This window comes from Athene noctua, chromosome 2 (assembly GCF_965140245.1).
Source record: "Athene noctua chromosome 2, bAthNoc1.hap1.1, whole genome shotgun sequence".
Classification (NCBI taxonomy): domain Eukaryota; kingdom Metazoa; phylum Chordata; class Aves; order Strigiformes; family Strigidae; genus Athene; species Athene noctua.
The window spans coordinates 109,473,222-109,487,599 of NC_134038.1; the positions used below are offsets into that span (position 1 = coordinate 109,473,222).

The following is a 14,378-nucleotide window of genomic DNA, read 5'->3' on the forward strand; positions in this document are numbered from 1 at the left end:
GACCTCTAGGTTTTAAAGCTATATTTTTCAAGAAATATATTTCAATTTTCTTTGTTATTTTCTCCAATTAGTGATTTTGTTTGCTTATTAAATTACATCCGTTCAAGGGATGCACGCTGACAATTTGGCAGTGGCAAAAGTCCAATTCATTTATGTAATACAGACTTTTTACATTTTTGTTACAGGGTGATTAGTTTAGGACTGCATTTTGGCTTAACACAAAGGGAAATTTAGAAGTTCTGGCCATCCAATGGACGTAACTTTGTCAGTCTAGCAAGACACAGAATTCATGTTATATTCAAAGTCAAAAAATAAAAATAATAATTTAAAAAAAAGGGAAAAAAAAAAAGATGTACTGTCCTTTCACTAAAACAGACAAAAAAAAACCCACAGAATGGAAACAGCCTTCACAAATAAAAGTGAATAATGCCCAGGTACCTTATATAGGCAGTTATTCTACAACTGTATACAGTTATTTACAACGGTGCTTTATAAAACAAAACAAAACAAAAATGGTAGCACTTCCTAAAAGATTTTGGAACTTTTTTTCTTTTTTTTCTTTTTTTAAAACTCCCTTGTCATAAAAGCCAACTTACATTAAAATATACTTACTACAAGACAACACAACTAACAAAATATATAATAAAACTCATACAAGTAGAAAATTCTGAGGTATTTCTGGTTTGAGGTGGTCTGTGGTCATGAAGTTTTAAATTTTTTTCAGTTTAAACCTCGGAAGCCACGTAACGTGTGTGTTGTGTTCTGTGGTTTGTTTTTTTTTTTGTTGTTTTTTTTGTTTTTTTAAACATTGCATGTTTTGCAAATTAAAAAAATATTTCAATGTTGAATCAGCAGCATTAGGAACATTCACTGACTAGAGCGAGTTTATGGCATAATAAGAGTAACGGTATTTTAGAATATGCACCACTTTAAGACAAAAGAGTTTTGTCACAGAGTAAGGAGAAAGCAGCGTCAAAGAAACCAGTTGGAGAGATGCTGCAATAATCGCTGCTGCTGCTCAGCTGCCTCTGTATCCTGCAACTGGGCAGTTCATAGGCTTCTCGGATGCTACAGGAGCCATCTGCCACCAGTTCAGGTATTTCCACTTCCCCCAACTCCAAATTAAATATAAAAAAAATAGTATAGAGCTAGTTTTCACACTTTTCCTCTTTTCACCATCTGTACCAGCAGCTCGGGCTGACAGATAACCAACCCCAAGGCCTAATTTCCTGAACTGAGTTGCACTTAAGGTGAGATGCAAAAATTTTCCCATCTTTCAGTATTTTACCAAAGTGTTTCTGAGAACACACTTTCCCACCTCTTCCAATTACACTTAAAAGTGTCCTTCCTGTTACTATCTGGAGTCGAAAAATAAAAAGTAATTATAGTTCTGCTTTGTTCTTTTACCACCTAAGTCCAAGATACTGGAGGAAGAAAGAACTAGCGCCTTGCTTATAACCACTGGCTCTTTAACTCAGCTTTCTCCATACACTGCAGCTGTTAATACTCTGCCCAGAAATGTCCTTCCCCTCCTCTAATGGTTACCTGAGAAGTAGCTCCATAGCAAATAATGTTTCCCCAAATGCTGCCAAGTCCAACGTCACTCTCCCCACCCCTATTCTACTCTCCCCCCTTCAATTCTACCATCAAGAATTAACATTCTCTGCCCAGTTACTTTTTTTCCATGTTACAATGACACCCGTTAGATCCGTAAAAGACACATCTGCTGTTTTTTTTGAAGCTCACTTCCAAAAAAAAAAAAGGAACTGAACCCAAAACCAAAACAAAATGGGGAAAAAAATCCTTTTGAGGAAGGTGTATTCTTTATATAACAGTCTTAAGTTTCCTCCACAGTTTGCAGCATTGCGTTTTCTAAGATGGTAGGTGGTTTTCCTTTATGTCACAGATGCTCCGCTCAGAAGACAGACTGATAAAGAGAAACCCAGAAAACTGAATAAAATAAAAACAACTGAAGTGAGTTTGTTGAGGTTCTGAGGTACCTGCACCTTTTCTGCATTCATTAGTCGGCACCTGAATGCTTGCTGAAATGTCCATTTTTTTAATACAGTAGAGCAATGTGCTGGTAAAATTGATCCAATCCAAAAAATAATAATAATAATAATAACAATAATAATAAAAAGTCAAGATAAAATAGCAGCTGCATTCATGTGTTTGTTGGATTTTTGTGTTGGGGTTTTTTTTTATGTGGGTTTTTTTAAAACTTTTTTTTAAATCCACTGAGTCTGGAAAGACAAAAGTGAACCAGGACTTAGATACTAGACTCTTTGGGCGGCAAGTCCACGTTGGTGACGGACGTCACGATGGAGACGAGGCAGTCCGAGGTAGTGCCGTTTACGGATTTGCGGATCTGCGCAATGCGCTCCTCAACACAGCCCGCCGAGAGCCGAGCCTCCGCATCGTGGTCCCAGCACTCTTCGATGGTCACACAGAGCTGCGCCAAGCCCTGCAGACAACAAGGGGAGAAAGCACCTTCAGCAACGACGTCTGTTCTGGGGACCATCTTTACAGCAGACAGGGAGGTCTATTTAACACAGCTTAACGCTGTAAAGGAAATCTAAGAATATTTTCTCCATGGTATGAAAATTATCATGAGACTAGCTTTAAAAACTACTTTAAATAGGTGGCTTGGGGTTATTTTAAGCTTCTGCTTTCTAAGGCTCTAGGTCTTGGTCACAACCAGCTTTTTTTCTTAGCCCCAAAAGTACTTTTTTAATATCAAAATACATCCTGAGGTTCAGTAGTTAAAGCTTTAAAAGACAAGTCATCAAGTATTACAATTCCCATGATAAAACCATGAGAGCTGGCAGCACCATATCAGCTGCTACAAAACCATTGCTTTGTTTGCAATCGCTGCTGTAGATATCCCCAAAATAACCCAATTCAACACTGCTGGGAGAGTGTAGCTCTTACTTGAACCCTCACTTGAAGTGGAACACTCATCTCTGTCTACAGCCTGCAGCTCTCCTTGATTTCTAGGCAATGAGTTAGTACACCTGAGTCTAGCCAAAACTGTGGCAGTCTGGTCAGAATAGAGGCATTTAGCTTCTTGCTGAAGCACTGTGAGATTTCATCACCTGCTCAGTTTTCCAGTCTGAAAAAAAATCACCTTTTATTAAAAACACAAGCCTGGAATGATCTACCTCTGGGAAACCCATGCTGAATTTTGCTTCATTGTCTGCTTGCCTTCATGTCTAATTAATTTTTCCTCAAAAAATTGTTCAAGTCTTGCATGCTATCTAGCTTGTGAGGAACACGTCTTTGATGGTATGAATCGTTTTCTTCTTCTTAATGAAAAGGAGTTTATCTTCCATTCTTTCACCATATTAAAGGAGTCCTGCTAAACCACCACACACTCCATGTTCAGCACTGGCTGGTTTTAATCAGCTGCTTTACTCTCCAGTACAAGGGACAAACAGAAAGGGGAGCATGAAGCTGTTGAGCCAACCCCATTCCCCAGTGCTGGCACCAGGGCAGACTGGTTAGCTTCCCTCTGAAGCTAACAAGTGATGCATAATCGCACCCCCTCATTCCCATCACACAAGAAAACATTGTCCACCATTAACCGCAAGGACATACAGGGTGTTTCAGCCAGTGATCCTTGAACACAGGGCGCATCTTCTTGTGAACCACCACTTCTTGCAGGTCCTCAAGGGATGGGTGCTGACCTATTTCTTCTTCGAAAGGCAGCATGTATTCATCCACTGGACCTAAGGTGCACATGCAGAACCAGGTTAGTAAGAAATGTCCTCTGCAGAGCCATGTCCTCTGCATGCATGCGTGAGCTGCAGCTCCAGAGCAACCTCAAACCACCACAGCAAAGCCTGAAGTTCATGTCATTGCAGACAAATGTGATTTACATTCCCCCTGCACAATGGACTTTGTTGTCCCTGCTGCTTGTCTGGCCATGCCTTTTCCACCTCGAGTTACAAATCCAAACCCTCGGCCAGGCCTCCCGATCCCACCACTCTCCTTGAGGAGGCTTGCTGGGTAGTCCGTGATTTATTTTAATAGAAAAAGCAAATCAGCCTGTCCTCCTCACATTTTAGCATAGCAATTCAACACACAGTAACCTAGAGAAAGGCTTCAGCAGGAGCATAATTTCTTTTTAGGCACTGACTAGCAAGATCAAGCATATGCAACAGTTACAACTTCTTGCTTTGTGATCCGTGCTGAGGCCAGATGCACTTGTCCCAAGTATCATTTCCTAAGTGCAAAATTATTTCTGAATGCTTTAGTTATACCAGTTATAGCTGTGAACTGCCCTGAGCCACAGGAATGAGACAACTGTTATGAGTATCACAGTGCAGATGCAGGACAGTTGAAATAACTTCGGTTTATTGGAACGTCTGCTGGCTTTTGGCAACGTGTAGATGCTCTCTCACAAATGGCAGCCCAGTTTACCTGATGGGCTTTCTCAGGGTGCTCTGCAGCATCACTTATGCTCATCACTTATCACTTATCTCAATAGCAAGACTGACCTCTTTCAAGAGGGCCTTTCCAGACTAAAATAAAAGCGCTGATCACTTTAGCCAGTCATGAACTGTGACACCAACAACATAATGTTTAGGTACTATAAAAAAACATTAGATCACTACAACAATTTATCATTGTTCTTGTTGACACAATGCCAGTCACTAAACCAGACTGAAACACTTGTTCCAATGGATGGCACAGCAACGCTCAGGACCTCCCCTTCCTTTTCCTCCAAGAGGAATCAAGGCCATGAAGATCTGCACTGGTGATCTCCAAGCCTAATCTGCTGTTTACACAACATCACTTCTGAGCTAGAAGTGCAAATGAGGTTCAGCCTAACTCTTTATCATCCCAAAGGAAGCCTTCCCTCTGATTTAACAGTGCTGTGTATGGCATCTGGAGCATCTTGGCCAGCTACTGCCTGAGAAGAGTTGGAAGGAGAGCACAAACATGACAGGCAAAAATCCAAGTGGATATTTGGGGGCCTCAACAGAGAAGGGTTATTCCTACATGAGTGACCTGGGTACCACTGTTTCACCCCACTGTGCTTCTACCTCCCTGTTCCTCTGGCTTTTTATCTGGTTGGATAGTACATTTTTGAAGAAAAGGCCTTCTCTTACCGCAAACCTATGCAGACATCCTAATTACAATGAAACTCCTCAGTCCTACTGTAATAGTAACAAAAACATTTGAGGTCCAGGTGAGGTACTGTTAATTTCTGAACTTGACATTCAGTCCAGAGCACTCATATCTATATAAGAACCTGGAGCAAGCTGCCTTGGAGCTACTACAACAAAATGATTGTTTCCCTGACCAGGGGCAAGGTGTCCAAAGGGCAGATATGCTATTTGGACAGAAAGGATGCTCCATTTTGCAGCATCATTTTAGGTTAAAAAACCTGAGAAAGCAGACACCATGGAAGTTTATTTTTTTGGATCATTCAGGAAAAAGTGAGATCCTCCAAAGGTGTTCCAAAGATGGAACAACAAACTCAGCCCACTGCTGAGAGAGGGCTTGATCAGCAGAAGTCAAAGATTAATACCTAACAACTTATGGGCTTGCTGACCCAAGAAGATCCTTCCAGCTCTGTGGTGTTCCTGCTATTTCAGCGAGATGCTTCACTTCTGGGGTTTTCATTCAGGCTACCACACTGCCCTGTAGAAGTGAGGTGTGACAGCCAAGCCAGAGCTGAATCCAGCTCTTCTTCACAGCTCAAAGCCTGCCTTGGTCACAGGCAGGAATGGAGAGTGCCACAGAAAGCAGTACAGAGAAGGCTCAGAACTAAAGGACACCCACCTACTCCTCTTCCCTGAATTCTCATCCAATTTGCAATATAACCAGTGTAGTTAAAAGCACTTTTGAGACTTGAACAAAGGTTATTATCTACATAAAATGACAGCTTATATTAAAAAACAAGCAAGTGAAAAACAGGTTAGCTGCTTAATAAAAATACACCATTGATTATTGTTTTTTTAAACAAAGTCGGGCCCATTCTCTGGACCACTAAACCACACTGAAACAGAGCCCTCCCCGGGGAAGAGACAATCTTTATTCTTACCATCAACTGCTCTACATCTGGAGACTAGCTCCCACAACACCAGCCCCATTGCATACATGTCTATTCTCAGGAAGGCGTCTCGCTGGAAGTTGATTGCTCCCTCTAACACTTCAGGAGCCATATACCTCCTTGTTCCCACCTAAGAGAAAAAACACAACTCAAGTTACATTCCATTTAGGCCCAACAGCCTCTGCTGGCTGGGGATGAGTGACAGCTGGTTTCATTAGCCTTAAGGCTACTTCTGCTAAAGTTGCACCTCACTCAAAAAACAAGCAAAAGGGGGCTGTTTCTTCTGACATCAATTCTCATTAAGATCACTTGAGTCTAGATAAACTACCTGAAAGAAAAAGCTTTTACCTGAAAGAAAAGTGCAGAGTTAGGTGTGTGATATTCATTCAGCATACACTACAGGTCTAATTTAAATTCAGTGTGGCACACTGAGCACGGATCAAATCCTGCCTTCCCTGTGTCTCACCACATCTTGCTCCAGCAGCACACACTACATGAGAAAATGCTGTCTTTGGAGACACACAAAACACCCTGAGGTTAAGTCAGACTTGGTTAGCATAGCTGTTGAAAGTTCAATCCCCTTTTGCTAAAAAAAGATTAAATATATATTTAAAAAAAAAAGAAGAAGAAAATTGATATATCCTGAAATGGTAGGGAAAGGTGTTGGTTTGATAGTCCTGGATGAAACAAGTCTTCTACACCCACAGACGCAGTAAAGCATAAACCCTGAAAATTCTACCCTGCCCCGGCTTGCTGTGATCTGTTTGGAAAAGATCCCCTCTCGCTTTGAGAGGATTCAGTCCTCATTACAGTGCCTTTCTTGCTGTGTTTAGTCCAGGTAGAGCTATACTGAGTTTCTCATATAGTTGTGGTTATATACATGGTAGAATTATAACCCATAATGTAGGAGAGTGGTGAGGAGAGCAACAGAAAAAGCACCTTTTTAACATGGGAATTGAAATGCCTTTAATATTTTCCTGTAGGAAATTCTCATTTGTTCTTGCTGTTACATGGGGCAGTGGGGACAGGGGGAAGCCAGGACATGGTAAGGCATGAAAAATACTAGAAATGTACAAAAAAAGGTGGCAAAAATGAGGAAAGCTGGGGGAGGGCTAACCCAGGAAAGTGTTCACTCCTTCTGAGATAAAGGTAAAATGTGAGCCTGCATTGGAAATGGGCATTCAGAAAACCCTGGAGGCACAAGGAGGGGATGCTGGCCTTGCTGAGCCCCGACAAGAGAGCAGGTCAAGGGGCTACTCACTGCAACGCAAAAGCAGAAAATTAAGCATCCATAAAAATGTAGTAAATTGTTTACACAGCGCACAGCCAGTTCACGAGATCTGCCGTTACTGAAGGTCACCAAGCAGCCAGCCTGGCTGAATTCTTAAAACTAAATGAGCAATTTTAGGACTATTAATATTTGCATTGTAGTATTAGTACTTAGCAGTATTGATATTAGTGTCACAGTCTAGGCAAGTGGTCTGTGCAGTGGGTGGGGAACTGCCTGACAGGCCACACCCAGAAGGTGGTGGCAAACAGCTCCTTTTCAAACTAGCAACCTGTTCACAAGTGGGGATCCCCAGGGATCAATATGGGGCTTAACACTGTTTAGTATCTTCATAAGTGATCTGGATGATGGGATTTCTTTACTGTGAGGGTGGTGAGGCACCAGGACAAACTGCATAGAGAGGCTGTGGCTGCCCCCTCCCTGGCAGTGTTCAAGGCCAGGTTGGACGGGGCTTTGAGCAACCTGGGCTAGTGGAAGGTGTCCCTGCCCATGGCAGGGGGGGTGGAACTAGATGATCTTTAAGGTCCCAAACCATTCTGTGATCCTATGATTTTATGATCAAGTGTACCCTGATGAAGTTTGCTGATAATACCAAACTGAGTGGGGAAGGGGACACTTTGGAAGTGAGAACCACCCTGCAGGAAAACCTGGATAGGCTGGAAGAATGAGCTAACAAGAACCTTACAAAGTTTAACAAGGTCTTGCACTCGGGAAAACATAATCCAGGAACGCAGCACAGGCTTGAATCTACCCGGCTGGGGAGCAGCTCTGTGGAAAGGGACTGGGGTTCCTGGTGGACAAGCTCAATATGAGCAAAGATTAAGGGGCAGTGGTAAAGCCAACAGGATGCTGGGCTGCATCAACAAGGGCATTACCAGCAGAGATCAAGAAGACATTATCCCACTCTACTTGGCACTTGTCAGGCCACACCTGAAATTATGTGTTCAGTTTTGATCCCCACTGTACAAAAAGGATGTGGACAGGCTGGAGAAGGTCCAGAGAGGGGCCACAAAGATGATCAAGGGCCTGAGAAGCCTGCCATAGGAGAAAAGGCTGAGAAAAGTGTGTTTGTTCACCCTTGAGAAGAGAAGTCTTAGGGGAGACCTTATCTCCACGTTCCAGTGTTAAAGAGTGGCTACAAAGCAGATGAAGACTCCATTTTTACAAGGAGTCACATGGAAAAGACAAGGGCTATTGGGTACAAGTAACTCCTGAGAAGATTCCAATGGACACAAGAGGAAAGTTTTTCACAATGAGAACAATCAGCCATTAGAATAATCTCACCAGGGAAGCAGTGGATTTTAAGATGCAGCTGGACAGGGTGCCGGGCCATCTTGTCTAGACCGTGCTTTTCCCAAGAAATGTTGGACCAGATGATCCTTGAGGTCCCTTCCAACCTGGTGTTCTATGATTCTATGTATATTTAATATTGAGACAATAGAAAGTCAACAAGTCCCATGTTTGAAGAAAGAAGTCACCTGCCCCTGGGGCTGGGGGGACCTCATGTGCACAGTGGTCGGAAGAGTTCGAGCATTCTCCCTGATCACCCTGATCAAAGCAGCTCCTGAAATTTATGTCTGAGCAAAAGCTTTTATGGAAAACACATATCTCAAAGAGAATTAAATGCATCTATACAAACTACCCCCCACTCCCAAGGAGCTATGGAAGCCCAACTTTTAAAAATGTTATTGTTAAAGATAATGATTACCTGTCCATGAGTGTCCCCTGGAGGTTTTCCAGGTTCAAACCGTACAGCTAGTCCAAAATCAGCTAGTACTGCCGTCAAGTCGTTCTTCAGCAAGACATTTTTACTCTTGAAGTCCCTATGGACAAGCCAAGAAGCAAGTTTGGCAAGGGTTTATTACAGCATGTGTCTAAATCACATTGCAACACACCATGTTGTAAGTTTATAGTCTCAGCAGCCCCAGGTAAATCAGCTCCTTCCTTCCTTCCTTCCCTGGCTGCTTGGCACAGCCAGTACTGGCAAATATGGCTGCTCCTCACTGCCCATGTCCCTAAGGCACAACCAGGGAGCCCTGTCCTGCCCAGCAGAGAGTCAGCTGAACTATATGGTGAATTAATCTCAAAATAAAAGCAAGGAGTGATATGAAGGGGGCGTTTTAATTAGAGCAGGCAGTGTAAGGCACCATTTCTTGCTCTGAGCACCAGCTGTGGACACCCACCTCTGGACGTTTCCTGCTTTTCTCACTCACAACAACAAAAGCAAGTTAGGTTAAGTAGATGTATTTACCTTTTATCCTAGTAAGGATGTTTGCTTTTATCTACAAAATTTTATCTTCCTGGAAATTTGCAGGTGCTGGTGGGACTCGCTCACCCTAACTACACGCTTCAACAGACTTTTGCCATAGTCATTTATTCCACTTATGTTTTAATTGCTGGATCGATCTTCCCCAGCAAATTCAGAGGGTTGGAAAGCAGGAAGGGAAGGGTGTGAACCCACACTCAGACAAGCTGTCAGGATTGGAGCCGGCAGCCGACAGGCAGGTATAAACATTTGCAGTACAGATGATGGGTCTGTGCTTGAAGGTGGCTTTAAGAGGACATTTGTGTCAGTCCTGTGCTGCAGCCAGATCTCTTCAGGGCAGCTCAGGTAAATCTGCAAGGGCTAGAAAGGGGGCAGGAGGGTGGAGGAGGGTCATACCGAGATGCCTAACCAGTCGAGCCCTGTTCCCTGGGCTTTCTGCATTTTCATCTGAAAAGGAATGTTTGGCAATCTAATTAAATTATAGAACTTGGACAGCAGATGGCAATTGTCCTGTATGCTCAGCATTATAATTTTCCTATCATCAATTCACTCAGTGACCCTGCTGATTGCAGGACATTGCAGGCCTGCACAAAATAATTAATGAGGGCAGATACAATTGTTCCGCACTAGAGAGACCTGTCAAAATTCTTTGGGAAGAGAGAAACTGCTGGACCATAGAGAAGAGCTGCTTTATGTGGCCCTGAATGCCAGAGCACCAGCTCAAAGCACAGCAAGCAAAAATCATCTTGTACCACCCAGACCCTGGCTCTGAGCTTAAAAATTCAGAAGAAAGGATTTTTTCTAAGCTAAACACAGCATGATGGGCATTTCTAGTTCAAGGATTAAGATGGGGGAAGTAGGTGTGAAGTTGTAAAGCATCATACAGTCAGGCAACTCCAGCAGAAACTAGCCTCCATCACGTCAAGGGGATAAACAGGGTTTGTAGATACACAGTAGTTTTGCAGAGCCTGGAAAACATTTGCACCCCTCCGTTACACAAAGAAACAATACCTGTCATCTTAGACACTGGCTACTTCCATGCCAGAGCCGTTTCCCCACAGGCTTATAAAACAGCCATCATTTAATGGCATATATAAACTCCTCTGGTTAGCGTTAGGGGATTATGCCCTCCAGGATAGTCTAGATTGTGCACGAGATTTTTGCAAAACAGAAGCTCAACAAGGACTGCACAGAAATTATTAGATAGTCTACCTGAATGATACGTTTCCAAAGTGAAGTGAGACGCAAACCAGTATTATTGTATGGCCATTGGCTGCTGTTGTTCACCTGCACTGCCCTTTGGGCATGCAACAGTTAACTACTGCATCTTGATACATAATGCAGTTCCTTTTTTCCCCTATTTCCATACATTTCCCCATTTTTCCATGCTTTCCTTCTTTCCACAAACCACCTTCAACTGGCAAGTGTGAGCTGCAATGCAAACACATCCAGGACAGGGAGAAAGACTGATCCAAAGCCATGCCAAGTAGAATTTCCACTAACACCATATTCATTAGACCATCCTAAAATGGCCACTGATAAAGCAAAGTGGCCTGAAAAGAAGAAAATACCTTTTTTCCATGTAATGCTCCAAACCGAGAAATAAGAGAGTGAGTGGACTATGAACAAACCAGTGGGGTTAACTCGATTCAGACACCGGAGATTTTATTTTCAGCTTCCACGTGGGGGCACTTTCGCACCAAGAAGCGATCACAAAACCGTAATCCTCCTTGTAGTGTCAGGGGCTAGTAAGGAGTTAGCTGAACCCCTTGACCAGCAGCGGCTCGGGGAGTCCCACCTGGCAACCCCAGCATCTTCCATGCACTGTGTGAAGCCATTCAAAAACACCTTCCCCGACCCCAGATTTAAAATGTATTTGGTGGGGTTTTTTTAAAACAAAAATAAAAATGAAAGGAGTATGGTAATCCATGGGAAATCCCCTGTCTCCTGAAATCCCTCCTCCTGTAGGTATGTGCTAAATTCACACAAATGGTGCATTCTCCATCTTTCATAGTTTGCTAAATGGATGGGGACACTAATGAGCACGATCTGTTGCTTTAAAGCCTTTCTATAGCCCTTCTCTGTTCCCCGCCCTCAGGAATTTTCATGTATAAACCACTGCCTTTATTCCACCGGGACAAATGTCAGGGACACAGGGGTCAGCTCCAGGAGCAGCACAAAGGCAGCTGCAGGCTCTTTCACCAGCCCCAGCTCTCAGAACATTCAGGTTTGGGGAAGGGGGTTGTTTTCGGGGCAAGGACACTCTTGAAAAAACTGGGATTATCTTGCTCTACATGAAGACAGCCCCACCAGATTGGGTACAAACTGCTGCAGCTGGACATGGAGTTTTAAGTCCATCCTAGATGAAATGCGGGGCGGGGGGGGGGGAGTCCGGTGGCGGATTACTGCATGCAGCCCATGTAAATCCCTTCTGGAAAACTCCCCCCTTCTGCGCCACTAGCAAACCACTCAGTAGATATGCTTTAGTCCAGGGCAAGCAATGTGGGACTTAGGAGAAGGGCTAAAACAAATATCGTTGCAATGAGCATGGTTTAACCCACTGCTTTCTGGATTCCCACTGTCCCCACGGTGCTGCCACTCAGGTGGGTTGAAGCATCTGTCAAGAGGTTTCAGCTGCCTGCTCTGGTGTCTCTTGTAAGCACCCTGGCATGATTTGGACACTCTAAAACTAAATAGCAGCCATTTTCTGCATTTCTACCGTTTCTCCATTTCTTACCTAATGATAAAAGCTCTATGGGAAGACACATAGTGGAGTTATCAGTCTAAAACACTTAGGGAAAAACAGGGTCCAAATCCTGGTACAGCCACAGAAATACATGGACTACAATGCGACTTACCAAGCACAGTCCTTTCAAAGAGCAGTTCTGCAGCAACCAGATTTCCCTTCCCACTACATGCCAAGACAAGAGTTGATAGAAGAGGGAAGTACCTATGCTTCAGACATTTGCCATAAACCACTACCAACCATACTGACTGTTTCATGGACAAGACACTTACTTCCCCTTCACCATTCATACGTGGTTGAAAAAAAATTCTTGTCTTAGCATAGGATTTGTTGGGTTAAAAGGCTTTTACTTCCTAAAAGCACAGTCTCCTCCTCCATTCAACAGTATCATTTCAAAGAGGTTGCAAACATTTGAACACAGCATTTGAATGGTTTCAATAAAAGAAGCCATACCTGTGTGCTATAGCAGGTTTGTGTCCTTCACCTTTGCACCAAGGGACATCTTCATGAAGGTAAGACAAGCCACGGGCCATTGTTTCTGCTACATGGCAGAGCTCATTCCAGCTGATAATATTGCCCTTCAGGTAATCCGTCAGAGAGCCCTAAGAAACAGGACATCATATGTTCTTAATTGTAGACCCTGCTACGTAACAGATGTGCCAACTCATCACTTTAGAAAATGGTTTTAATGAGTGCTTGAGAAATTTGAACCTTGATTTAACAGGGGAAAAAAAAAAAATCACTAGTGAAAGTAAAAATGAAGACATAAAAACCAGAAGTGTTTGTGAGTCCTCAGCCCTTGACAGCACAGAAAGTATGTGGGTGTCTAAGAGAAGTCTACTAATCTGCCAGGTAAGAGGAGGGAGGTAAGGAAGGGACAAAATCATGTCAAACAGAGCAATTCATCTAACCTAAGAAAGGTGAAAGCCTTCCATAGAAGAAGATGATGCACTGTATCGGCTGGTTGTGGCAATGACTGACTCTGTAGACCTTGGATTAAACAGAAGGATAACGCTGCTGGCTCAACCCTGGATTTGTGCGTGTTTACTTTATTTTAAGTGTTAACCATGTTTGATAACTAAAGCAATCCATGAAATGGGAGATATGCCCCAAGCTTCAAAAGCAAACACAGAGCTCATCTGCAAGGGGCGAGTTGGGACTGCAATGGTCTGTGACATCCAGGTGCTCATCTACGCACATTACAAGATCGTGACTACCATATATGTGAGCCGTGGCCTTTTGTACGTTTCTCTCTCCCCTCAGGTCCCACTTTATTAATCCTATGTTTGTGCAGGAAAGCCTTGAAAGCTAAAGGAAGGACCTTTGAAGAAGGGGAGCAGGAGCACTTCTCTGCTACCACTGAGCCATGGCTCACCAGGGACAGACTGGATAGATTACAAGGGAACTTCTGGGAGAATATTAGACACCAAATCCTGCTGCTTCACAACCAGCTGCCTCTGCCTTCCCAAAATGTATGTGCAGTGACATGTTACCTTGTCGTGGAAAGCTGTGATCAGCCAGAGTTCTGTCTCTAGGTTTGTCCCTCTTTTCTCTGCTGCGATAAATTGCAAAAGGTTTTCATGCTTCATGCCAGGAGTATTGAAAATCTCCCTCTCGCTCTGCCAAGATTGCTTATCCTAAAGCAGGGAGAAATGCACCATCAAAGATCACACTTCTCTTTAAAGCAAAAAGCTCCTTCAGCTCAGTCAGAGCTGCTCGTGGTCCTCTTAATATCTTCTTCCAGCATTTGGACGTGATGTATCCCTTCAAAATGAGGCTGTTTTCCTAAAGGGTAGATGCTGGAGAAAGACTGGGAGTTGCTGTTCTCAGTCTCCCTTCCCCAAAATTATCCTCGGCTACTCCTAAAGCACCTGTGTGGGGAGGAGGGAGGAATCCAAACTCAGCCTCACTGAGAAATAAAATTTGTCAAGATTTCCTAAGGATGCTTGCAAGAATAAAGCCTGTGCATACAGCACCCAGATCTGCATTGTAGTTGTAATTTATACAACTGCAAAAT

General features: G+C 43.3%; 1 protein-coding gene across 2 annotated transcripts in view; it reads right to left on the bottom strand.

Moving 5' to 3' along the window:
• Positions 1-2,199: 2,199 nt before the first annotated feature.
• ACVR2B (activin A receptor type 2B) overlaps positions 2,200-14,378 on the bottom strand; it is a 99,250-nt gene continuing 87,071 nt past the window's right edge. For both annotated transcript variants that reach the window (XM_074897939.1, XM_074897938.1), the window contains 6 exons: positions 13,855-13,998; positions 12,815-12,963; positions 9,058-9,172; positions 6,053-6,191; positions 3,598-3,728; positions 2,200-2,464 (listed from right to left, as the gene is read on the bottom strand). In XM_074897939.1, coding sequence (XP_074754040.1) covers positions 2,270-2,464; positions 3,598-3,728; positions 6,053-6,191; positions 9,058-9,172; positions 12,815-12,963; positions 13,855-13,998 — 873 coding nt within the window. In that variant the 3' untranslated portion in view covers positions 2,200-2,269. The remainder of the gene's footprint in view (positions 2,465-3,597; positions 3,729-6,052; positions 6,192-9,057; positions 9,173-12,814; positions 12,964-13,854; positions 13,999-14,378) is intronic.